The sequence below is a fragment of the Schistocerca gregaria genome, chromosome 8, assembly GCF_023897955.1.
Source record: "Schistocerca gregaria isolate iqSchGreg1 chromosome 8, iqSchGreg1.2, whole genome shotgun sequence".
NCBI lineage: Eukaryota > Metazoa > Arthropoda > Insecta > Orthoptera > Acrididae > Schistocerca > Schistocerca gregaria.
Genome location: NC_064927.1, coordinates 221,156,432 through 221,182,335, shown reverse-complemented (window position 1 = coordinate 221,182,335; position 25,904 = coordinate 221,156,432). Strand labels below are relative to the sequence as shown.

The following is a 25,904-nucleotide window of genomic DNA, read 5'->3' as shown; positions in this document are numbered from 1 at the left end:
AGTTTCAGTTGTTTGAGTTTTCCTTTAACTCTAACAGTAACTAAAAAGTCTGCTCAAAATCCTACATAATAGTATATGTGACACTAACTTTCCAAAGAAACTCAAAGGCTGTCTGTTGGAAAAGAAACTTTATGGTACTAAAGACTATGTACCCATTAAATAAAATATTTACTCAGTAAATTTGGGATAATTGTTTGGATGTTACCCTTTTGTGTGATCAGAATATTTTGATTTAATTTGCTGGATCTTGTTTGCCTCTTTATATTTTTCCAGAATACTTTTGACTTATTTTTAGAGTTTTCAATTATTTTGTTATTGTACAATTTTTTACAGCGAGCAATACTTTTCTCTATGTTTTCCTATAACTGTGATAGTAATGTGTAAAATGTTGAGTAGTTTGTATGTTTATAATGGAATGAAGATAGTCTGTGATCTCAGACAATACTGGAAAATCTTGTGATACCCAAACACATTTATTTATTTATTGTGGCTGACCCCTACGCTTTGGGAATTTTTCACCATGTTGCAATTTCAATATAGTAGGAAAGTCATTTACTATTTCACTTGTATGGCGTACCGTAGGTGCAACCACAATGGAGGGGTATGTGTTGAGAGGCCAGACAAACTTGTGGTTCCTGAAAAGGGCAGCAGCCTTTTCAGTAGTTGCAGGGGTAACAGTCTGGATGATTGACTGGTCTGGCCTTGTAACACTAACCAAAATGGCCTTGCTGTTCTGATACTGCGAATGGCTGAAAGCAAGGGGAAACTACAGCCATAATTTTTCCCGCAGGCATGCAGCTTTACTGTATGATTAAATGATGATGGCGTCCTCTTCGGTAAAATATTCCAGAGGTAAAATAGTCCCCCATTCGGGTCTCCGGGTGGGGTCTACTCAAGAGGACGTTGTTATCAGGAGAAAGAAAACTGACATTGTACGGATCGGAGCGCGGAATGTCAGATCCGTTAATCGGGCAGGTAGGTTAGAAATTTTAAAAAGGGAAATGGATAGGTTAAAGTTAGATATAGTGGGAATTAGTGAAGTTTGGTGGCAGGAGGAACAAGACTTTTGGTCAGGTGAATACAGGGTTATAAATACAAACTCAAATGTGGGTAATCCAGGAGTAGGTTTAATACTGAATAAAAAAATAGGAGAACATGTAAGCTACAACAAACAGCATAGTAAATGCATTATTGTGGCCAAGATAGACACGAAGCTCACGCCTATTACAGTAGTACAAGTTTATATGCCAACTAGCTCTGCAGATGATGAAGAAATTAATGAAATGTATGATGAGCTAAAAGAAATTATTCAGGTAGTGAAGGGAGACGAAAATTTAATATTCATGGGTGAGTGGAATTCAAGAGTAGGAAAAGGGAGAGAAGGAAACATAGTAGGTGAATATGGATTAGGACTAAAAAATGAAAGAGGAAGCCGCCTGGTAGAATTTTGTGCAGAGCATAACTTAATCAAAGCTAACACTTGGTTTAAGAATCATGAAAGAAGGTTGTATACATGGAAGAACCCTGGAGATACTAAAAGGTATCAAATAGGTTATATAATGGTACTACAGAGATTTAGGAACCAGGTTTTAAATTGTAAGACATTTCCAGGGGCAGATGTGGACTCTGATCACAATCTATTGGTTATGAACTGTAGATTAAAACTGAAGAAACTGCAAAAAGTTGGCAATTTAAGGAGATGGGACCTGGATAAACTGAAAGAACCAGAGGTTGTACAGAGTTTTGGGCAGAGCATAAGGGAACAATTGACAGGAATGTGGGAAAGAAATACAGTAGAAGAAGGATGGGTAGCTTTGAGGGATGAAATAGTGAAGGCAGCAGAGGATCAAATAGGTAAAAAGACAAGGGCTAGTAGAAACCCATGGGTAACAGAATTTAATTGATGAAAGGAGAAAATATAAAAATGCAGTAAATGAAGCAGGCAAAAAGGAATACAAATGTCTCAAAAATTATATCGACAGGAAAAATGACTAAGAGGGGTGGCTAGAGGACAAATGTAAGGATGTAGAGGCTTATCTCACTAGGGATAAGATAGATACTGCCTACAGGAAAATTAAAGAGAACTTTGGGGAAAGGAGAACCACGTGCATGAATATCAACAGCTTTGATGGAAACCCCATTCTAAGCAAAGAAGGGAAAGCAGAAAGGTGGAAGGAGTATATAGAGGGTCTATACAAGGGCGATGTACTTGAGGACAATATTATGGAAAAGGAAGAGTATGTAGATGAAGATGAAATGGGAGATATGATATTGCGTGTAGAGTTTGACAGAACACTGAAAGACCTGAGTCGAAACAAGGCCCCTGGAGTAGACAACATTCCATTAGAACTACTAACAGCCTTGGGAGAGCCAGTCCTGACAAAACTCTACCATCTGCTGAGCAAGATGTATGAGACAGGGGAAATACCTTCAGACTTCAAGAGGAATATAATAATCCCAATCCCAAAGAAAGCAGGTGGTGACAGATGTGAAAATTACCGAACTATCAGTTTAATAAGTCACAGCTGCAAAATACTAACGTGAATTCTTTACAGACAAATGAAAAACTGATAGAAGCCGACCTTGGGGAAGATCAGTTTGGATTCCGTAGAAACGTTGGAACACGTGAGGCAATACTGACCCTATGACTTATCTTAGGAGAAAGATTAAGGAAAGGCAAACCTATGTTTCTAGCATTTGTAGACTTATAGAAGCTTTTGACAATGTTGATTGGAATACTCTCTTTCATATTCTAAAGGTGGCAGGGATAAAATACAGAGAGCGAAAGGCTTTTTACAATTTGTACAGAAACCAGATGGCAGTTATAAGAATCGAGGGGTATGAAAGGGAAGCAGTGGTTGGGAAGGGAGTGAGACATGTTATTCAATCTGTATATTGAGCAAGCAATAAAGAAAACAAAAGAAAAATTCAGAGTAGGTATTAAAATTCTCGGAGAAGAAATAAAAACTTTCAAGTTCACCGATGAAATTGTAATTCTGTCAGAGACAGCAAAGGACTTGGAAGAGCAATTGAAGGGAATGGGCAGTGTCTTGAAAGGTAGATTGGCAATGGCAAGGAAAGCATTTCAGGAGAAGAGAAATTTGTTAACATCTAGTATAGATTTAAATATCAGGAAGTCGTTTATGAAAGTATTTGTATGGAGTGTAGCCATGTATGGAACTGGATGATAAATAGCTTAGATAAGAAGAGAATAGAAGCTTTCGAAACATGGTGCTACAGAAGAATACTGAAGATTAGATGGGTAGATCACATAACTAATGAGGAGGTATTGAATAGAATTGGGGAGAAGAGGAGCTTGTGGCACAGCTTGACTAGAAGAAGGGAACGGTTGGTAGGACATATTCTGAGACATCAAGGGATAACCAATTTAGTATTGGAGGGCAGCGTGAAGGGTAAAAATCGTAGAGGGAGACCAAGAGATGAACACACTAAGCATATTCAGAAGGATGTAGGCTGCAGTAGGTACTGGGAGATGAAGAAGCTTGCACAGGATAGAGTAACATGGAGAGCTGCATCAAACCAGTCTCAGGACTGAAGACCACATCAACATCTTCCAACAAGTACTTCATGCTAATTCTCAGTTATGTATAAACTTTAGTTTGTATGAATTTTTTTTGTATATTTTAGACGATGGCGAGTAGCCATTTCGTGTATTCAATTTTATGCCTTGGCTGTGGTAAACAGTGAGGCCTAGCTTGTCAACACATATATCACATGAATGAGCCGCTATATTTGTTATTATATGATCTGTTGCTGAATCTGCTGGTAAAGACAATCTTGTTGCACATTCATTTCTTGATAAGACATCATAGCTGCTTATGATATTTAGAAAAGTGCAATATTGATATCTGATGTTTTTACATCAATATTTACATCTAAATATGGCTAATTTTAACATAACTTGAAAGCTACAGAAAAGATGTGGAAGAATAATTTATTTATACTGAAAAATGTTTCTTAAAGTGACACAATTATTGATTTACAATGGAAAATCAGAGATGGAATAACAACAATTTGAAAAGGATAGATTACTACACACCACATACAGGAGGCATAGAGTGGCAGACAGGTACACTGAAAAGGATGACTACATATTATTCATCTGCTAACAGTCTTTCTCAATTTCCTTGTATAACACTCAGTGCCTCCTTTATGTGATGAGTAACAATCTATCCTTTTCACTTTTGAAATCAGTTAGAAATTCAAAATCTGTTAGGTGCATGGACTAATGTTGATTATTTTTGCCCTTTATAGATGCTGTACAGAGAGTGGGCATCTCCAAAAAACTGGTATAGGAAGCAACCACTTCATGAAGTGAGAAACTACTTTGGAGAAAAAGTTGGACTGTACTTTGCCTGGCTTGGTTTCTATACAAAAATGCTTATACCAGCATCAGTATTTGGATTCATATGTTTTCTATATGGGTTAATTGCTCTCCTTTGTAATTCTGAAGATTCTTTCCCGAGGTCAGTAAATTTTGATTCAAAGAAAAACAGATTTAGTTTAAAAAAAGAGTATATACATGATAATAGAGCTAGCAGCTGATAATGATAAGTAAGATTCAGAAGTATGCAAATTTGTGTGGAAGTGATATTATGGTACTGTCCTTTGGATATTCATCTGACAATCCTTTCCAGGGCCTATTGACATCTGATTTAGCAATCTTACATGCATGTTTTGGCCTTTTTTAAATGCTATTGTTACTTCTTTTCCTGTCAGTTTTTAGGCTTCATTTCTCTTCATCATATCTTTATTGAATCTTGATGAGAATGTAGGACACAAATATTGCATCTTGGGCCAAGTGTATTTCACAATTTTGTCCTGCCTTCCATTTTCATCTTATGAAAGCTATATTTTACAGTATACAGTACCCTCTCTGAACTTGAGACAAGGAAGCAGAAACTAAATAGAAATTATGTTGTATCTTGTTTTGCTACTGTTTGAATTTCAGTGCAACTGAAGTTCATCTTTATTGTTAACATCAAACACTCTGCATAACAATTGCAAGATGTTTCAATAAGTCTTTGTAAGATTTGTATCATCTACTTTCCACAATTTTCAAACTGATGAATAATTATTTCCTTTTGTTGAATTATCTCTGAAGATAATTTCATGAGACAGTGGTAACGGAAAGTTTGCAAACTACTTAGCGTCATAGCCTTTAAGCCAATGCGAACAAGACAATTTAAAGTGCAAAACGTGGCATACAGTGCTTCTTGACTAATTTTTCTTAGCTTGGTATACAACTGGACCCATAAGAATTTTAATGCAAAACATTTGATTTAATTTATCACTGTAAATGTATATTTTATGTACTAGCAGAACATTTTTTATCTGCAGTTGCATTATACATGTCTTTGCAATTATAACACTAATTTAATGTTCCCTGAGGATCTGCTCATTGGTGGCATATAGAATCTAATCTAATATATTTAAATACTAATAGGAACCCCCCCATGAACCATGGACCTTGCCGTTGGTGGGGAGGCTTGCGTGCCTCAGCGATACAGATGGCCGTTCCGTAGGTGCAACCACAACGGAGGGGTATCTGTTGAGAGGCCAGACAAACGTGTGGTTCCTGAAGAGGGGCAGCAGCCTTTTCAGTAGTTGCAGGGGTAACAGTCTGGATGATTGACTGATCTGGCCTTGCAACATTAACCAAAACGGCCTTGCTGTGCTGGTACTGCGAACGGCTGAAAGCAAGGGGAAACTACAGCCGTAATTTTTCCCGAGGACATGCAGCTTTACTGTATGATTAAATGATGATGGCATCCTCTTGGGTAAAATATTCCGGAGGTAAAATAGTCCCCCATTCGGATCTCCGGGAGGTGACTACTCAGGAGGATGTCGTTATCAGGAGAAAGAAAACTGGCGTTCTACGGATCGGAGTGTGGAATGTCAGATCCCTTAATCGGGCAGGTAGGTTAGAAAATTTAAAAAGGGAAATGGATAGGTTAAAGTTAGATATAGTGGGAATTAGTGAAGTTCGGTGGCAGGAGGAACAAGACTTCTGGTCAGGTGACTACAGGGTTATAAACACAAAATCAAATAGGGGTAATGCAGGAGTAGGTTTAATAATGAATAGGAAAATTGGAATGCGGGTAAGCTACTACAAACAGCATAGTGAACGCATTATTGTGGCCAAGATAGATACGAAGCCCACACCTACTACAGTAGTACAAGTTTATATGCCAACTAGCTCTGCAGATGATGAAGAAATTGAAGAAAAGTACGATGAAATAAAAGAAATTCGTTCAGATAGTGAAGGGTGACGAAAATTTAATAGTAATGGGTGACTGGAATTCGAGTGTAGGAAAAGGGAGAGAAGGAAACATAGTAGGTGAATATGGATTGGGGCTAAGAAATGAAAGAGGAAGCCACCTAGTAGAATTTTGCACGGAGCACAACTTAATCATAGCTAACACTTGGTTTCAGAATCATGAAAGAAGGTTGTATACGTGGAAGAACCCTGGAGATACTAAAAGGTATCAAATAGATTATATAATGGTAAGACAGAGATTTAGGAACCAGGTTTTAAGTTGTAAGACATTTCCAGGGGCAGATGTGGACTCGGACCACAATCTATTGGTTATGACCTATAGATTAAAACTGAAGAAACTGCAAAAATGTGGGAAATTAAGGAGATGGGACCTGGATAAACTGAAAGAACCAGAGGTTGTACAGAGTTTCAGGGAGAGCATAAGGGGACAATTGACAGGAATAGGGGAAAGAAATACAGTAGAAGAAGAATGGGTATCTCTGAGGGATGAAGTAGTGAAGGCAGCAGAGGATAAAGTAGGTAAAAAGACGAGGGCTGCCAAAAATCCTTGGGTAACAGAAGAAATATTGAATTTAATTGATGAAAGGAGAAAATATAAAAATGCAGTAAATGAAGCAGGCAAAAAGGAATACAGACGTCTCAAAAATGAGATCGACAGGAAGTGCAAAATGGCTAAACAGGGATGGCTAGAGGACAAATGTAAGGATGTAGAAGCTTATCTCACTAGGGGGAAGATAGATACTGCCTACAGGAAAATTAAAGAGACCTTTGGAGAGAAGAGAACCACGTGTATGAATATCAAGAGCTCAGATGGCAACCCAGTTCTAAGCAAAGAAGGGAAGGCAGAAAGGTGGAAGGAGTATATAGAAGGTTTATACAAGGGTGATGTACTTGAGGACAATATTATGGAAATGGAAGAGGATGTAGATGAAGACGAAATGGGAGATACGATACTGCGTGAAGAGTTTGACAGAGCACTGAAAGACCTGAGTCGAAACAAGGCCCCCGGAGTAGACAACATTCCATTAGAACTACTGACGGCCTTGGGAGAGCCAGTCATGACAAAACTCTACCAGCTGGTGAGCAAGATGTATGACACAGGCGAAATACCCTCAGACTTCAAGAAGAATATAATAATTCCAATCCCAAAGAAAGCAGGTGCTGACAGATGTGAAAATTACCGAACTATCAGTTTAATAAGTCACAGCTGCAAAATACTAACGCGAATTCTTTACAGACAAATGGAAAAACTGGTAGATGCGGACCTCGGGGAGGATCAGTTTGGATTCCGTAGAAATGTTGGAACACGTGAGGCAATACTGATCTTACGACTTATCTTAGAAGAAAGATTAAGAAAAGGCAAACCTACGTTTCTAGCATTTGTAGACTTAGAGAAAGCTTTTGACAATGTTGACTGGAATACTCTTTTTCAAATTCTAAAGGTGGCAGGGGTAAAATACAGGGAGCGAAAGGCTATTTGCAATTTGTACAGAAACCAGATGGCAGTTATGAGAGTTGAGGGGCATGAAAGGGAAGCAGTGGTTGGGAAAGGAGTGAGACAGTGTTGTAGCCTCTCCCCGATGTTATTCAATCTGTATATTGAGCAAGCAGTAAAGGAAACAAAAGAAAAATTTGGAGTAGGTATTAAAATTCATGGAGAAGAAGTAAAAACTTTGAGGTTCGCCGATGACATTGTAATTCTGTCAGAGACGGCAAAGGACTTGGAAGAGCAGTTGAACGGAATGGACAGTGTCTTGAAAGGAGGATATAAGATGAACAGCAACAAAAGCAAAACGAGGATAATGGAATGTAGTCAAATTAAATCGGGTGATGCTGAGGGAATTAGATTAGGAAATGAGACACTTAAAGTAGTAAAGGAGTTTTGCTATTTAGGAAGTAAAATAACTGATGATGGTCGAAGTAGAGAGGATATAAAATGTAGACTGGCAATGGCAAGGAAAGCGTTTCTGAAGAAGAGAAATTTGTTAACATCGAATATAGATTTATGTATCAGGAAGTCGTTTCTGAAAGTATTTGTTTGGAGTGTAGCCATGTATGGAAGTGAAACATGGACGATTACTAGTTTGGACAAGAAGAGAATAGAAGCTTTCGAAATGTGGTGCTACAGAAGAATACTGAAGATAAGGTGGATAGATCACGTAACTAATGAGGAGGTATTGAATAGGATTGGGGAGAAGAGACGTTTGTGGCACAACTTGACCAGAAGAAGGGATCAGTTGGTAGGACATATTCTGAGGCATCAAGGGATCACCAATTTAGTATTGGAAGGCAGCGTGGAGGGTAAAAATCGTAGAGGGAGACCAAGAGATGAGTACACTAAGCAGATTCAAAAGGATGTAGGTTGCAGTAGGTACTGGGAGATGAAGCAGCTTGCACAGGATAGAGTAGCATGGAGAGCTGCATCAAACAAGTCTCAGGACTGAAGACAACAACAACAACTATAGGAAAGCTCTGGTAGAATTTAAATGCCCTTGGAGTAAAAGAGACTAAAGTTTACCCATGTAGGAAGACAGTCCAATTTTCGGTCATTCTGCGTATCCCACTCCACTGGCCACTGGTAACCAATAACATTCATTCTCTTTCTGAGCAGCTAGCAGCGAGTTACAGCTAGACAGTAAGAATCTTGCTTCTAAATGCTGCACTGTTGCCGTTCTTTGCGACAACCAAATTATTCATTCAGCTGTCAGTTTATTTTTTTCCCTTTTCTTTTCTTTTTTTCTTGTAGAAGTATAGCTGTGGATTTGTATTTGTAAATTTGTAAGTGTGATTTAAAAAAAATAGTTGGGTGATGGCAATAAATGTGAATTGCTTTGCAAGCACGAGAGGGGAATTATTTATGGCATTTACAACTTTTTCAAACGTGAATTTGAAAGCTGATCTCCTACTATTGACATTTGAAGACACAAGAATGGACTACAGAACCATGTGGTGTCGACAAGAAAACTGCAAAGAGAATTGTAAGCAAAAGTGTCAGAGCTGTAGGAACCGTAGAAAAAATTGGTTGTGTGTTGCTTGGAAAGCAATGAAATGGCAAGGAACTTGTAACACAAATAGATGGTTTCAACAATGATGTTTTAAAGTGCTCCATTTGAATGATGAATGCTTGACATCTCAAAATGTGTTAAAGCTATGCAGGAGAAAACTGGCTTCAATGGTAAGAGCTTTGTCAATATAAGGAATTTTAAAATACGTTGGTTCCAGGAATCTTAAGAAAAGATTTTAATTCAAAGAAGCGACATAGGTGCAGCACAAACTACATCCTATACAAAGATTCATGATACAAGAGAAGGAGGTTGTTCATCAGTGTACTATCTTGATGAAACATGGATCAATTAGAATCATTCCAGGAAGATTTGCTGGAAGATGGCTCTGGCGGTTTTAAAGTGCTCATAGGAATAGGTTCTTGGATAATTATTGTGCATGCTGAGTCTTCTTCTGGTTTTGTTTCTGAGAATAAACTTGTATTTATATGTAAGGAAAACAGGAGTGACTACCATTCAGAAATAGATGTTCTCAGTTTCGTGATATGATTCACAATTTTTGTCATACCTTGCTTCGAAGTCGGTCATTGCCAGTTATAATTCAACTGTTACAGAGAAAACACCAAGTACAAAGACCAAAAAAGTGGTTATCTTTCCCTGACTTAAAAAATATACATCTTCAGCACAGTATAAATAGATGCATGATGATCTCCTGGAGCTCGTTAACTTATACAAGTCACATGACAGAATGTACAAACTTAACTTCTTTGCACATGAGTGGGACTACACAGTTTTGCATTTACCCACCTGACCCCTTAACAGTGTAGCCCCATGGAATTAATTTGGGCAAAGGGTTAAGTCCATGTGGGAGACAAAAACAAACATTCAAGATAACATACACTGAATCTCTTTTGAATGACGCAGTAGACAACATCCCACCTATAGCATGGGCACATTCTGTGCGGCATGCTGAAAAGCTTCAGAAAGAAGAATTTGACAGGGAAGTAAGTGATGATGGCTACAAGCCTTGAAAATATCATCATAAATTTGCAATCAAATTGTTCAGAAACACACCGAAATAGAAGTGACAATGGTGTTATAATATAGACTTTGGAACAAATTAATAGTATTTCTTAGTTTTAAAGACTCATGGTTTAAAAAAATGTGTTTATCAATATATCAGTTGCATACATAATAATGAAAACTTCATAGCCTTGAGCGTGGCTATTCATCCTGGTGGACAGCTGGTTGGTAATCATACCAGAAAAGCTATGCAGTATCTGCAGCAGAGTTGGTGCATGACATGGCTGCTTTCCTTTCTTTTGTGTTTGCCTATTGATGACTTAACAGTCTCCTTCAACTGAAAAGTATTTACTAATACATTTTAAGTGTAACAGGAAATACGCTGTGGCTCACTGACTGTTTACACAAGTATTCAAGGGTGGTCCTGTCAAATAGGTTCAAATAACGACAAGACTTTAATACATTGATAGATGTGCTGTCATATTCCAAAGACTTTTACTTTTTACCACATTAAGTATTTCTGTAATTTACTTGGAGGCTATACTTTTGAAATTCTAGACTCTTGATCATGTAAACAGTGTTTAATGGAGTAAATTAAATATATGTGTATTTTGATCTTTATCATGAGGTGTAATGTTTGATTCATTTGTTCATTCCTTCACACATCATTTGTTCCATGAATATTGTGATCCCCTGATGAAGGAGAGTTTTCAGGGGTGTGGAATGAGTTAATTTATACATTAATTTCCCATTGTAGTGTATTTCTGTAATACATAATACTTGGAAATTTGCAAGTGCTAATCAACTAATATTACTAATTATTGGAATTACTTCTAAGTTACTTTTTACATGTTTTTGTATGTTAGGAGAATAACAGCTGCTTTGAAAAAATCCACTGCTCCTCCAATTCTAGTACTGAGCTGCTGTTTTGATCTGATACATCAAAACAAAGCATTAATTTAACCTTCATGTAACTTAACATAGATCTGCCTATATAATGGCAGAGTCAAGATGAGTTTAATATAAACTTTATAGTTAGTTTCATTGCTCAAGGATATTATACTCTAGAACACAGTTTTCTAAACTGTGTATCCTGACACCCAGGAACACCTGCAAGACTTGCAAATTCAGAAAGTAAAACAAATGAACAATATGAAACATCCATTTCTTCATTCAGTTTAAACATAGGTCACATATTAAATGAATGATTGGTCTGTTGAATTCCACTATTTTCGGCATGTAACATCCAACTACAGGACTAGACATCTCTCTTCTGCTGCTGTGCACATATGCTTTTTATTGATCCATGTCTTAGCAAACTCTTCAATAGTGGGAGTTTATACAATTTTTCTTCAGTCTGATTCTTTTGTTTTTTGTGATGTATCATTATTTTGCTCCTTCAAAGTGAAATAGTTTACACGAATAATCAGAAATGGATAAATTTATTGTTAGAAAGTGACCTTTGGCAGTTTATAAAAAGTTAGAGCAACAGATAAGCAATGTGTCTGAAAGTTCAGTAGATACAGAACAAAAACGAAATAATGTTTCTCAAACCCATGTTTATTCCATGCCATCAAGCAGCAGCAAGAACGTCACAGTTAGTTAATGAATTGGTAGTGATGCTGTATAATGAAGAACACTTAAAAATGGGGTTCACATGATTTGGAGATGAAAGATGTCCTATGCTGAGGTGTGTGAAATGTGGAGAAAACTTTTCAATGAAAAAATAGTACTGAATAAATTGCTGAGCCATATTTCTATTTAGCACTAACAAGAACAAGGGAAAAATTTTGTCTGTTCAGAGAAATTCTTAAACAGAAGAATCAGCATAGCTCTTTGTTTACTAAGAAATTTAAGACCTCTTGTAAAGCTTAAGAAGCTCGATATCTTATAACTCAGATTACTGCAAAAAATAATTAACTCCTGTAGTTGCAGAGAAAGCCATCATTCCAGCTTATCACTCTATAGTGAAAGCATATGAATGTGCTGTGAAAAAAATTCTGTTGACTGATAATACAGTTGGGGGACACAGTGAGAATATGTATGAAACAATGAACATTCTGTTAAAACGGGAGTTGATGAAATGAATTTAACGTTTGCAATTAAGCTAGATGAATCTACTAATGTAAGTGGCCTATCTCAACTCATTTTCATTTGTTTTGTTCATGAAGGTAACACAATTGAACAGTGTCTCTGTTGTAATGATACTCCCTTCACTGCCAAAGACATTTTTGAAGTAATAAACAGATACTTGCCATGGAAGAATTGTATTCGTATGAGCACAGGTGGAATGTGAACAATAACAGGTTCCATGAAAGTTTCATCACACTGACAAAGTGACGATAAAAAAAAAAAAAAAAAATGTTCGGAATAAAGTCTCTTTTAAATGAGTAAATTGGTGTCTCCTTAAATTGTATGCATTAGAAGGGTGTCACCATGAGGTAAAGTTTGGAAAGGTCTTCCATAGAACATTATTGACTTAAGATGTCAAAAGTAAACTAACGATCCAATAAGAACTGATCAGCTTATCTATTTGATGGTGCTACATCAGTTAGCTATCCATCTATTCACCTAGGAACTATTGCCTGTTAATGCTGTTTATTAATGATCTGGCAGACAAAAGTAGTGGTACCCTCAGACTTTTCATAGACATGGTATTTATTAATAATGAAGTAATCATCATTGTCTTGTGCCATTGTCTGGTCTCAGTATGGTTATGAAGAGGGGTGGCTGGATCAACTTCTTATCATCACCCCATTACCCCCAGACAGAATATGTGTACCGCAACTGTCTGTGTGTAGTGTTATCCATGTGAAAATGAGCAAAAGTTTTCCGAATGCTTGTAAATCGAGTAATTGAGGTGGACCTGGTTACCACCCCAATATTTATGTAATGAGATGTGGGAAACAGCCTAAAAACCACATCCACACTGTCTGACACACCAATCTTTGTCAATAAGCTACCAGGTGGAATCAATCCAGGCCTGGTGCACCTCCCAGTTCTACAAGCGGCACTTTAACATGCATGGGCTATGCAGGCAGGTAATTATTAATAATGAAATGTTAACTCTAGGAAAGTGCACAGATATCCAGTCAGATCTTTCTAACATTTCAAAGTGCGGCAAAGATCTGAAATAACAAAAGCTTGAAGATAGACACCAATGCACACAAAAAATATCTAAGGACTAACATTAAGAAGGGAATTTAGGAATATGTCACAGCCTCCTATAAATTGCTTGTAGGGACCATGAACACAAGATTAGACTCATTACAGTGGGTGTAGATGAATTTAAGCAATCATTCTTCCAACACTCCGTAATAAAATGGAGTAGGATGAATCACTTATAAATAGTACAGTGCAAGATGTCCTCTCTCATGCACTTCATAGTGGTTTTCAGTGTCTAAATAGTGATGTAGAAATTCTCACTTAAGTCTTTCCACTCCCGGGATTGGAATGATTCCTTACCCTCTCCCTTAAAACCCACAGCATTTCATCTTTCCCTCTCCTTCCCTCTTTCCTATTGCGAAAGCTTGAAATTTGTGTGTGTGTGTCTGTGTTTTTTTTTTTTTTTATTGTGTCTATCTACCAGCACTTTCTCATTTGGTAAGTTACAGCATCTTTGTTATATATATATATATATATATATATATATATATATATATATATATATATATATATATATATAATAGAAAGAAACTTCCACATGGGAATATGTCTGAAATATGTCTGCTTGTGTCTGTATATGTATGGATGGATATGTGTGTGTGTGTGCGAGTATATACCTATCCTTTTTTCCCCCTAAGGTAAGTCTTTCCACTCCCGGGATTGGAATGACTCCTTACCCTCTCCCTTAAAACCCACATCCTTTCATCTTTCCTTCTCCTTTCCTCTTTCCTGATGTAGCAACCGCCGGTTGCGAAAGCTCGAAATTTTGTGTGTGTGTTTTTTTATTGTGCCTGTCTACCGGCGCTTTCCCGCTTCACACACACAGAATTTGAGCTTTCGCAACCGGCAGCTGCTTCGTCAGGAAAGAGGGAAGGAAAAGGAAAGATGAAAGGATGTGGGTTTTAAGGGAGAGGGTAGGGAGTCATTCCAATCCCGGGAGGGGAAAGACTTACCTTAGGGGGAAAAAGGATAGGTATATGCTCGCGCAAAGCTGTTTTCAGGTTGTTGGTGTAATGGTTCGGGGATTCAGGACTGGAGCAGATTCATTTGCCACGAAGGCCTAGGCTGTAGGGAAGGGACCGTTTGAGATGGAATGGGTGGCAGCTGGCATAATGGAGATACTGTTGCTTGTTGGTGGGTTTGATGTGGACAGATGTGTGAAGCTGGCCATTGGACAGATGGAGGTCAACGTCAAGGAAAGTGGCATGGGATTTGGAGTAGGACCAGGTGAATCTGATGGAACCAAAGGAGTTGAGGTTGGAGAGGAAATTCAGGAGTTGTTCTTCACTGTGAGTCCAGATCATGAAGATGTCGTCAATAAATCTGTACCAATCTTTGGGTTGGCAGGCTTGGGTAACCAAGAAGGCTTCCTCTAAGTGACCCATAATTAGGTTGGCATACGAGGGGGCCATCCTGGTACCCATGGCTGTTCCCTTTAATTTTTGGTATGTCTGGCCTTCAAAAGTGAAGAAGTTGTGGGTCAGGATGAAGCTGGCTAAGGTGACAAGGAAAGAGGTTTTAGGTAGGGTGGCAGGTGATCGGCGTGAAAGGAGGTGCTCCATTGCAGCGAGGCTCTGGACGTGCGGGATATTTGTGTATAGGGAAGTCACATCAATGGTTACAAAGATGGTTTCCAGGGGTAACAGACTGGGTAAGGATTCCAGGCGTTCGAGAAAGTGGTTGGTGTCTTTGATGAAGGATGGGAGACTGCATGTAAGGGGTTGAAGGTGTTGATCTATGTAGGCAGAGATACGTTCTGTGGGGGCTTGGTAACCAGCTACAATGGGGCGGCTGGGATGTTTGGGTTTGTGAATTTTAGGAAGTAGGTAGAAGATAGGAGTGCGAGGTGTCGGTGGGGTCCGGAGTTTGATGGAGTCAGGTGAAAGGTTTTGTAGGGGGCCTAAGGTTCTGAGGATTCCTTGAAGCTCTGCCTGGACATCAGGAATGGGATTACCTTGGCAAACTTTGTATGTAGAGTTGTCTGAAAGCTGACACAGCCCTCAGCCACATACACCCGATGATCAAGTACTACGGTCGTGGAACCCTTGTCAGCTGGAAGAATGATGATGGATCGGTCAGCTTTCAGATCACGGATAGCCTGGGCTTCGACTGTGGTGATGTTGGGGGTAGGATTAAGGTTTTTCAAGAAAGATTGAGAGGCAAGGCTGGAAGTGAGAAATTCTTGGAAGGTTTGGAGAGGGTGATTTTGAGGAAGAGGAGGTGGGTCCCGCTGTGATGGAGGACGGAACTGTTCCAGGCAGGGTTCAATTTGGATAGTGTCTTGGGGAGTTGGATCATTAGGAGTAGGATCACGATTATTTTCCTTCGTGGCAAAGTGCACCCTCCCACCACCACCTACTCCAGTCCTGTAACCTGGAAGGTGTACACGACCAAAGGCAGAGCCACGTGTGAAAGCACCCACGTGATTTACCAACTAACCTGCCTACACTGTGACGCTTTCTATGTGGGAATGACCAGCAACAAACTGTCCATTCCCATGAATGGACATAGGCAGACAGTGTTAGTTGGTAATGAGGATCACCCTGTGGCTAAACATGCCTTGGTGCACGGCCAGCACATCTTGGCACAGTGTTACACCATCCGGGTTATCTGGATACTTCCCACTAACACCAACCTATCCGAACTCCGAAGATGGGAACTTGCCCTTCAGTATATCCTCTCTTCTCGTTATCCACCAGGCCTCAATCTCCGCTAATTTCAAGTTGCCGCCACTCATACCTCACCTGTCATTCAACATCATCTTTGCCTCTGCACTTCCGCCTCGACTGACATCTCTGCCAAAACTCTTTGCCTTTACATATGTCTACTTGTGCTTGTATATGTGTGGATGGATATGTGTGTGTGTGTGCGAGTGTATACCTGTCCCCTTGTCCCCTTTTTCCCCCTAAGGTAAGTCTTTCCACTCCTGGGATTGGAGTGACTCCTTACCCTCTCCCTTAAAACCCACATCCTTTCATCTTTCTCTCTTCTTCCCTCTTTCCTGACGAAGCAACCGTGGGTTGCGAAAGCTTGAAATTTGTGTGTGTGTTTGTGTTTTTTATTGTCTCTATCAACATACCAATACTTTCATTTGGTAAGTTACAGCATCTTTGTTTTTAGATATATTTTCCACCTGGAATGTTTCCCTCTATTATAATACTTCATATCTGAAAATTTATCTATCGAGTAGAAAGAATTCTCATCCAGGAATTCTTTTACTTTGTCTTGGAATGCTGTTTGGCTAACTGTCAGACTTTTAATGTTTGTTGTTGTTGTCTTCAGTCCTGAGACTGGTTTGATGCAGCTCTCCATGCTACTCTATCCTGTGCAAGCTTCTTCATCTCCCAGTACCTACTGCAACCTACATCCTTCTGAATCTGCTTAGTGTATTCATCTCTTGGTCTCCCTCTACGATTTTTACCCTCCACGCTTCCCTCCAGTGCTAAATTTGTGATTCCTTGATGCCTCAGAACATGTCCTACCAATTGATCCCTTCTTCTAGTCAAGTTGTGCCACAAACTTCTCTTCTCCCCAATCCTATTCAGTACCTCCTCATTAGTTACGTGATCTACCCATCTAATCTTCAGCATTCTTCTGTAGCACCACATTTCGAAAGCTTCTATTCTCTTCTTGTCCAAACTAGTTATCGTCCATGTTTCACTTCCATACATGGCTACACTCCAAACAAATACTTTCAGAAACGACTTCCTGACACTTAAATCTATACTGGATGTTAACAAATTTCTTCAGGAACGCTTTTCTTGCCATTGCCAGTCTACATTTTATATCCTCTCTACTTCGACCATCATCAGTTATTTTACTTCCTAAATAGCAAAACTCCTTTACTACTTTAAGTGTCTCATTTCCTAATCTAATTCCCTCAGCATCACCCAATTTAATTTGACTACATTCCATTATCCTCGTTTTGCTTTTGTTGATGTTCATCTTATATCCTCTTTTCAAGACACTTTCCATTCCGTTCAACTGCTCTTCCAAGTCCTTTGCTGTCTCTGACAGAATTACAATGTCATCAGCAAACCTCAAAGTTTTTACTTCTTCTCCATGAATTTTAATACCTACTCCAAATTTTTCTTTTGTTTCCCTTACTGCTTGCTCAGTATACAGATTGAATAACATCGGGGAGAGGCTACAACCCTGTCTCACTTCTTTCCCAACCACTGCTTCCCTTTCATGCCCCTCGACTCTAATAACTGCCATCTGGTTTCTGTACAAATTGTAAATAGCCTTTCGCTCCCTGTATTTTACCCCTGCCAACTTTAGAATTGGAAAGAGAGTATTCCACTCAACATTGTCAAAAGCTTTCTCTAAGTCTACAAATGCTAGAAATGTAGGTTTCTTCTAAGATAAGTCGTAAGGTCAGTATTGCCTCACGTGTTCCAACATTTCTACGGAATCCAAACTGCTCCTCCCCGAGGTCCGCATCTACCAGTTTTTCCATTTGTCTGTAAAGAATTCGCGTTAGTATTTTGCAGCTGTGACTTATTAAACTGATAGTTCGGTAATTTTCACATCTGTCAGCGCCTGCTTAATGCTATTTGATAAATGACTACAGAAATTGTGGCAGCATAATTCACCCCTTTGCTTGTGATTATGACCATTATGGCATGACCTGAACCATACAAATGTCTCCCACAGTGCCATTATAGTTGAACTACAATGGCCCGTACCACACTTAATCATTCTGTTTCATCATCTATCTGCCAAAAGAACGCAGGATCATGGTTTACATCACCCTGCTGTACCTGTGCAACTTGCCAAACCCACATTGGCTTGGCAAGGTCACACACACATTGCTGCCTTCCGGTTCGAGTGACGTCACACCTGCGTCAGTCACGTCGCAAACGACTGCATGTTGCTATGAACTCCATGAGACACCGACTGTGCTGCTGATAATAAATGGACCATGCCCTACTTTATCGTGCCAGAACCTCATGTACACTCTCACATGCTTTTTCACCTCCCTCAGATGTCTGGCATTGGGAACATCATACATACTGTGTCAGTTGTGGAACTCCATTCACAACATAACCAATCTTTGAATAGCCACTTGAGTTCTACACACACTGCTGCATGACGCCACTCATGCCACGACATGACTCACCTCATCATGTGCCTCTCTATGTGGAGCAAATGCAGCTCCCACACCGATGCTCCCATACTGTGACATGCCCATCTCACAATCGCACCTTACAGTCAAACCACTGATGGCCATTATACCTCCCACCACTGTCCAAAACTAGCATTGTTCAACATAGATTCTCCGTTGATGTGGTTTCCCCTCTGTGAGTGTTTGATGTCCACCAGTGGTATCATTGGGGTTAACGAAAAGCTCACCACTCCTCTTGACTACCTCGGAGACAGTGCAGACCTTATTAGTAACTTGATGTGTTGTGGTCTATTATCTCTAGCAGATGCTCGTGTATGAAGATCTTAACAAGTTAAGTGATTAATATTGAGATAAGAACTAATTTAGTTAATATTACATTTTAGACTAGTACATTTACTTCTTTGCTACGCTGTCTATTGAAGATTTTGCTTTTCTGAGTGTATTATTTTGTAAAGGCTGATAGACGCTTGTTTTGTTTACATTTTAGGCATAAATTTCGTGTGAGTGTAGATCTTTTTTTGACAAGACTTAGAGGTTCAAAGTTAAATTAATTTGTGTCTGTCATCTAGAATTTAGATAGTTAATTAAAACTTTCGAAAGTAAGTTTAAAAGTTTGTTTGTGTTAGTGTTTAGTTATGTATTAGTGCAGGCTACAAAAATTCAGTGTTCTTGTGAAAAGGTATTCTCTCCTTTTGTGTAAATTTTGTGTAAGTTTTTCTATCAAACCATGTGTGATGAATGTTGTGGTTGTCATAGAAATCTGAGGGAGGGGGTGTTCTGGGAAGACTGTAGATTGTGATTTCATTGGGGTGAATGAAGAAGTGAGGAAATTGGGGTAGATAATGAGGCTCTTCCATGGCAATGTATGTTATGTAGAAAGGATAGAAAAATCATTGAACAGGAGACAAAAATTTGTGCCCTTAAAGCTGAGTTAAAACATGTGAATTAAGAATTATGTAGGGTATCAGAGGAAAAAGAGATGAATGCTGGGAAAAGGTAGCAACCAAAGGGCAAAAAAGGGAAACTATTGAAAAAACTTTAGAAATTCAGTTAGTAAATCAGTTTGGCTTGCTATCTGAAGCAGTGTATGAAGGGCCTTATCCAGATGTATTTGAATGTAGGTTGACGCAGAATATTAGGCTAAAGAAAAAAGACTGGTCAGGATCAAAACAGAATAGAAAAAGAAGAATTCTGCTTCTAGGTAGCAGTCATGGGTGGGATGTAGGCCAACAGCTTCAAGAGGAATTAGGTGCATGGTACCACGTCACAAGTTTTGTGAACCAAGTACTAGCCTTAGCCAGGTGGCAAAAATCTTAGGTCAGCTATGCAGGGACTTTGAGAAGAAAAATAAGGTAATTATAGTTGGGAGAGCAGGAAACAGCCTGGCTATGAATCTGAGATATAGTGTTTGGAATGACATGAACAAAATAGGAGCAGAAACTGGGCACACAAATGTGGGGTTTGTGGAGGTCTTTCAGTGTCATGACCTTCCATGGGTAAACACTGCTGCATGGATGGAGTTGCCATTTACACAAAACAAGGGTATAAGTAAAAAATTGTAGAAGTAAGAAAATTTTGTTTCGATCAGCACTTTGAAGTTTGTGCATGTGAACTACAGCTAGATAATGTAGTGTTGATATTAGAAAAAGTGTGCAGGACCCCATTAGGAGATTGAGAGCTGTTCATAAAAAAGTTTGTCTCCCTACTATATTGCCTGCTGGACAAAAAGTAGAAGTTGTTAATCTGTGGTTATTTCAATGCAAACTTTTTAATCAATTCTGATAGCAAAAGTGAACTAGAAGTGTTATTAATGACATATAATGTAGATTCAGTGATCAACTTCCCTACACGTATAGCTCAAGACAGCAGCTCTCTAATAGATAATGTATTTGTACAGCAAGAGGATGTAAGCCTAACTCGTGCTTTCCCTGTGATTATCAGATCATCATGCACAGTTGATTAACTTACAAAACCTATCAGAGTATACAGTTCAGAAACTATCAAATAAAAGTGTAAGGCTGGTCAACTCTGTAACTATAGAGCACTTCAGAGGAAGTTTAAGAAATATTAAATGGGCAGATGTATAAAATGAGCCAAATGCTAACTTTGATTAATGTGGTCATTTCTTATGCACTTGACATATTCCACATCATAACAGTTTACATAAGATTGAACAATGGAACATGTAACTAATTAACTAACTAACTAACTGCTTTTGGGCATTCCAAATTCTCACAAACAGGAACCTGCCAAGACACTGCTGATACAATGACTTACATGTACACCTGAGCAGTAGCTACATCTTGTCACACTACTTTGGGAAACAACACACTGTCTTCATTCTGGCATCATCTGCAAGTTCTAATTGCCCCAACATTTCTGCCTGATCGTAATCTATGGACACTTTGGTTCCCAATTTTACATGATCCTAGCTGAGCCGCCTAGACATTCTGTGCATCCGCAAACTGCCCAACGAAGGCCAGACTGATCCAAACCAGGCTGTGTCTGTGCCTTTATCATACCAAGCGCCTTTCATGGCTATGGTGGGCAATTTCCTACTGCAACAGCTGAGGTTGTTGGAGGGCCCCCTCCCCCCCAGCTGGCCGCCACTCCACCTCTGTGCATAAACAAAAGCCACTCTGACTAAGTGCATCGCCTGCTTCCATGGCCAGCAAACAGCAATGCTACTGCTGGGTTCACTCAAGATTTGGGCAGGGCACACAATGTTGCAGACAACCCTGTGCCAACCCAAATTAGAAAAGTGACCTGATGTAAGTGCCTATGCACACTACAACAAAACAGCACCAACACAAAATTTCAACTGGCAGATCATTCTTGACTGTTCATCCATGACAGGCAAATGCACATGTATTTCCTTGTTTATACCAATGTGAGCACTCTGCTGCTTGCTCTCATGCCTGCTGCACCAGCACTGTTGTCACTGCAACTGTGCACTTCCAAGAACACTGTAATCACCAGTGTTGGAACTGCACACATCACACTTGAACTTGGCACAGACACAAAAATACCCTGGACATTCCTAGTGGCAGAGATGGTTGAACCAGTTTTTTGAGCCAGTACACATTACAAATAGTGCCAGATTTAAAATCACACCCTCCTATTGTGATGAGACGGCTAACAGCTGATCCTTTGTGTGGTCATCGATACCCTATCCACTGGCACTATAATGCCCTCAGCCACACTGCCATTGCTCGACATGTCACTCAGCTTGAAGCTACAAAGCAAAGCACTTTTCAATGAACTGTGCTTAAAGGCAATTGAGTGCTCATCATTACATCATGGCAGTGAGATCATATGCCTCCCAATGAACAACTACGTAGATGAATCATGGACGTCACCACACCACTACTTGCAGCTCAACAGTATTTTGATCACCCAAGTCATCTCAATACTGATCACTTCTGTGGCACCACTACTAGGGACACTTCTCAGATTAATGAAGAATCACATTGCCACTCAAGTGCAGTCCTGAGACAACTGAGACAATGCCATGTGCTGTTAACAGTAACAGTGAATCATGTTGTGCCCCACCTCGTGGACTCACTCCATGTTCCCCCGCTAGACCACATACAATTTTTGCATGCAGGATGGTACAGTCCACCACACACCACATTACAACCACACCAAGTGCCCCCCCTCCCCCCCCTCATCTGTCGCTGGCCCATTGTTTACCTCCGCAGGAACTTAAAAGTGGTTAAAGCTGTGGTGGATGAACTTTTGCAAGCTGATATAAGTGTCCAAGGAATAGAAAAGCAACTGGAATCACTCAACAGAGGAAAGTCCACTGGACCTGATGGGATCCCAATTCGGTTCTACACAGAGTACGTTCAAGAACTTGCCCCCCCTTCTAACAGCCGTTTACTGCAAGTATCTAGAGGAACAGAAGGTTCCAAATGATTGGAAAAGAGCACAGGTAGTCCCAGTCTTCAAGAAGGGTAGTCGAGCAGATGTGCAAAACTATAGACCTATATCTCTGACATCGATCTGGTGTAGAATTTTAGAGCATGTTTTTTGCTCACATATCATGTCGTTTTTGGAAACCCAGAATCTACTCTGTAGGAATCAACATGGATTTCGGAAACAGTGATCGTGTGAGACGCAACTCGCTTTATTTGTTCTTGAGACCCAGAAAATATTAGATACAGGCTCCCAGGTAGATGCTATTTTCCTTGACTTCCAGAAGGCTTTCGATACAGATCCGCACTGTCGCCTGATAAACAAAGTAAGAGCCTACGGAATATCAGACCAGCTGTGTGGCTGGATTGAAGAGTTTTTAGCAAACAGAACACAGAATATTGTTATTAATGGAGAGACGTCTACAGACATTAAAGTAACCTCTGGCATGCCACAGGGGAGTGTTATGGGACCATTGCTTTTCACAATATATATAAATGGCCTAGTAGATAGTGTCGGAAGTTCCATGCGGCTTTTCGCGGATGATGCTGTAGTATACAGAGAAGTTGCAGCATTAGAAAATTGTAGCGAAATGCAGGAAGATCTGCAACGGATAGGCACTTGGTGCAGGGAGTGGCAACGGGCCCTTAACATAGACAAATGGAATGTATTGCTAATACATAGAAAGAAGGATCCTCTATTGCATGATTATATGATAGTGGAACAAACACTGGTAGCAGTTACTTCTGTAAAATATCTGGGAGTATGCATGCAGAATGATTTGAAGTGCAATGATCATATAAAATTAATTGTTGGTAAGGCGGGTACCAGGTTGAGATTCATTGGGAGACTCCTTAGAAAATGTAGTCCATCAACAAAGGAGGTGGCTTACAAAACACTCGTTTGACCTATACTTGAGTATTGCTCATCAGTGTGGGATCCGTATCAGATCGGGTTGATGGAGGAGATAGAGAAGATCCAAAGAAGAGCGGCGCATTTCGTCACAGGGGTATTTGGTAACCGTAATAGTGTTATGGAGATGTTTATCAAACTCAAATGGCAGACTCTGCAAGAGAGGTGCTCTGTATCGCGGTGTAGCTTGCTCGCCAGGTTTCAAGAGGGTGCGTTTCTGGATGAGGTATCGAATATATTGCTTCCCCCTACTCTCAGTTCCCGAGGAGATCCCGAATGTAAAATTAGAGAGATTCGAGCGTGCATGGAGGCTTTCAGACAGTCGTTCTTCCCGCGAACCATATGCGACTGGAACAGAAAAGGGAGGTAATGACAGCGGCACGTAAAGTGCCCTCCGCCACACACCATTGGGTGGCTTGCGGAGTATAAATGTAGATGTAGATGTAGATGTAGTCAGGTTATCAGACAATGCCTAGGCCTCTCCTATTAAACTATTTCCTAAAAAGAATGGTACTTGACACCTGTCTGGTGTCTGCCGCTACCTCAATGCCTGTAGAACCGTTGATATCTACCCTGTTGCGAACTTCAAAGATTTTTCCCACGTCATGAACAGATCAAAAATTTACAGCATCATCGATTGGAAAACAGAATTCCTGCAGATTTTGATGGCAGACAAAGATGTACCAGAAACTGTGGTAATCAAGCCATTTGGTCTCTTTGAGTTTCCCTACATGCCATATAGACTAAAAAACGCATCACAGATGTGGCAAAGATTTATTGATAGCATACTGTTCAATTTGTCTTTTTGTTATGCCTACCAAGGTGACATCATAATCTTTTGAAAAAATGATCAAGGCCACAATGACCACCTGCATATCACTGTTGATAAGCTGGCTTCTCATGGGATTGTGAGAAACGATGACAAGTGGCAACTTTAGCAGTTGTGTGACCTTTGTCTGGCACCATGTAGACACATCTCAGATGTGCCTGAGAAAACTCTTCCACCTCTAACAACTACCAAGAGCTGCATAGGTTTTTGGGGTCATAAATTTCTACAGGAACCAATCACCACACATTGCTGACTTTTAGCTTCCACTCACCCAAGCATTGCATTGCAAGAATATATCTGGTAACCAATACCTTGATTGGACACCACAAATGCTGGTAGCCTTTGACAAAATAAAAGAACACCTGTTACACACCTCACCTATCGATCACCCAATGCACATCTAATTATCGCATCTGATGCTAGCCGATCATGTGATCGAGGCTGCTTTATAGCAAGAGACTGGTGGAATCACTCAGCTGCTCAGAATTTTCTTGCACAAACTTACAAACACAGAGAAAAAATTGCCCACATTTGCTTGTGAACTACTAGCCATGCACAGAGCAGTAGGTCAATTTCAAGGTGATGTTGAGGGGAGACCCATTACCATATATACAGATCATCGCCCATTGACAGATGCATTCCCCAACCTGTCAGCGGATTCTGCACCCAGGAGGTTCTGCCACCTAGATTTTGTGGCACACTTCAGTATGTTAAAGATGCCAATAATATAGTGTTAAACATCTACATCTACATCCATACTCCGCAAGCCACCTGACGGTGTGTGGCAGACTATCTTTCCCATATCACATATACCTCTGCCCAGTTGGACTTCAGTAGGATCGCAGATGCACAAGTGACAGATACTGATCTCCACAGCTTGTTTAACAAACCAGACAGATCAGTCTCCAATTGCAACGACGTATGCTACCTGGTGTGACCAAACAAGTTTGGTGTGATGTTTCAAATGGTTAATTCCAATCAATCAAACCAGCCATATTGCAGGACAATTTGTGGCCTTCTCGACAACCTTGCACATACAAGTATACGCTCTACAATACACCTTATTACGGAATGGATTGTCTGGCCTAACATTCAAAAGGAGTGTGTCACATGAGTCAGGACCTGCATTCTGTGCCAACAGGCAAAAACTGGCTGCTACGCACAGCTCCTCTTTCATAAATTACTGATTCTGAGGGATGGTTCCAGCACATTCTGATTTATGTTGCAGAGCCAGTTCCCAAATCTCATGGTTACCATTACATTCTGTTAGTGAGATCACATGACATGATGATCAGCAGAGAGAGAGTACCAAACACTGTTGTGAACAGTCACATTGCCAGATTTGGCTGCCCAGCATTCTTAACATTGGACCAAGGTAGGTGGTTCAAATCTCAACTGTTCAATGACTCATGCCACTTATGCAGATACCACTGGATCCACACAACCGTCTACAACACCCAATCCAATGGCCTCATGGAACTGTGGTATCGGACAATGAAAGCTGCTATCATGACCACTCAGAATTGTGAGTGTAGGCACCATGAGTTCTCCTGGCGTTTCCACGGCACACAAAGATGATCTTGATGTATCACATGGTGAGTTACTATAGGGTGAGCCCTCACTCTATGC

The 25,904-nt window shown here is 39.9% G+C and overlaps 1 protein-coding gene across 3 annotated transcripts in view; it reads left to right on the top strand.

Annotated features, from left to right (window-relative positions):
• Positions 1–25,904, top strand: part of LOC126284207 (anoctamin-5-like) — a 333,989-nt gene that overhangs the window by 130,914 nt on the left and 177,171 nt on the right. For all 3 annotated transcript variants that reach the window (XM_049982972.1, XM_049982973.1, XM_049982974.1), the window contains one exon: positions 4,276–4,487. In XM_049982972.1, the coding sequence (XP_049838929.1) occupies positions 4,276–4,487 (212 nt within the window). The remainder of the gene's footprint in view (positions 1–4,275; positions 4,488–25,904) is intronic.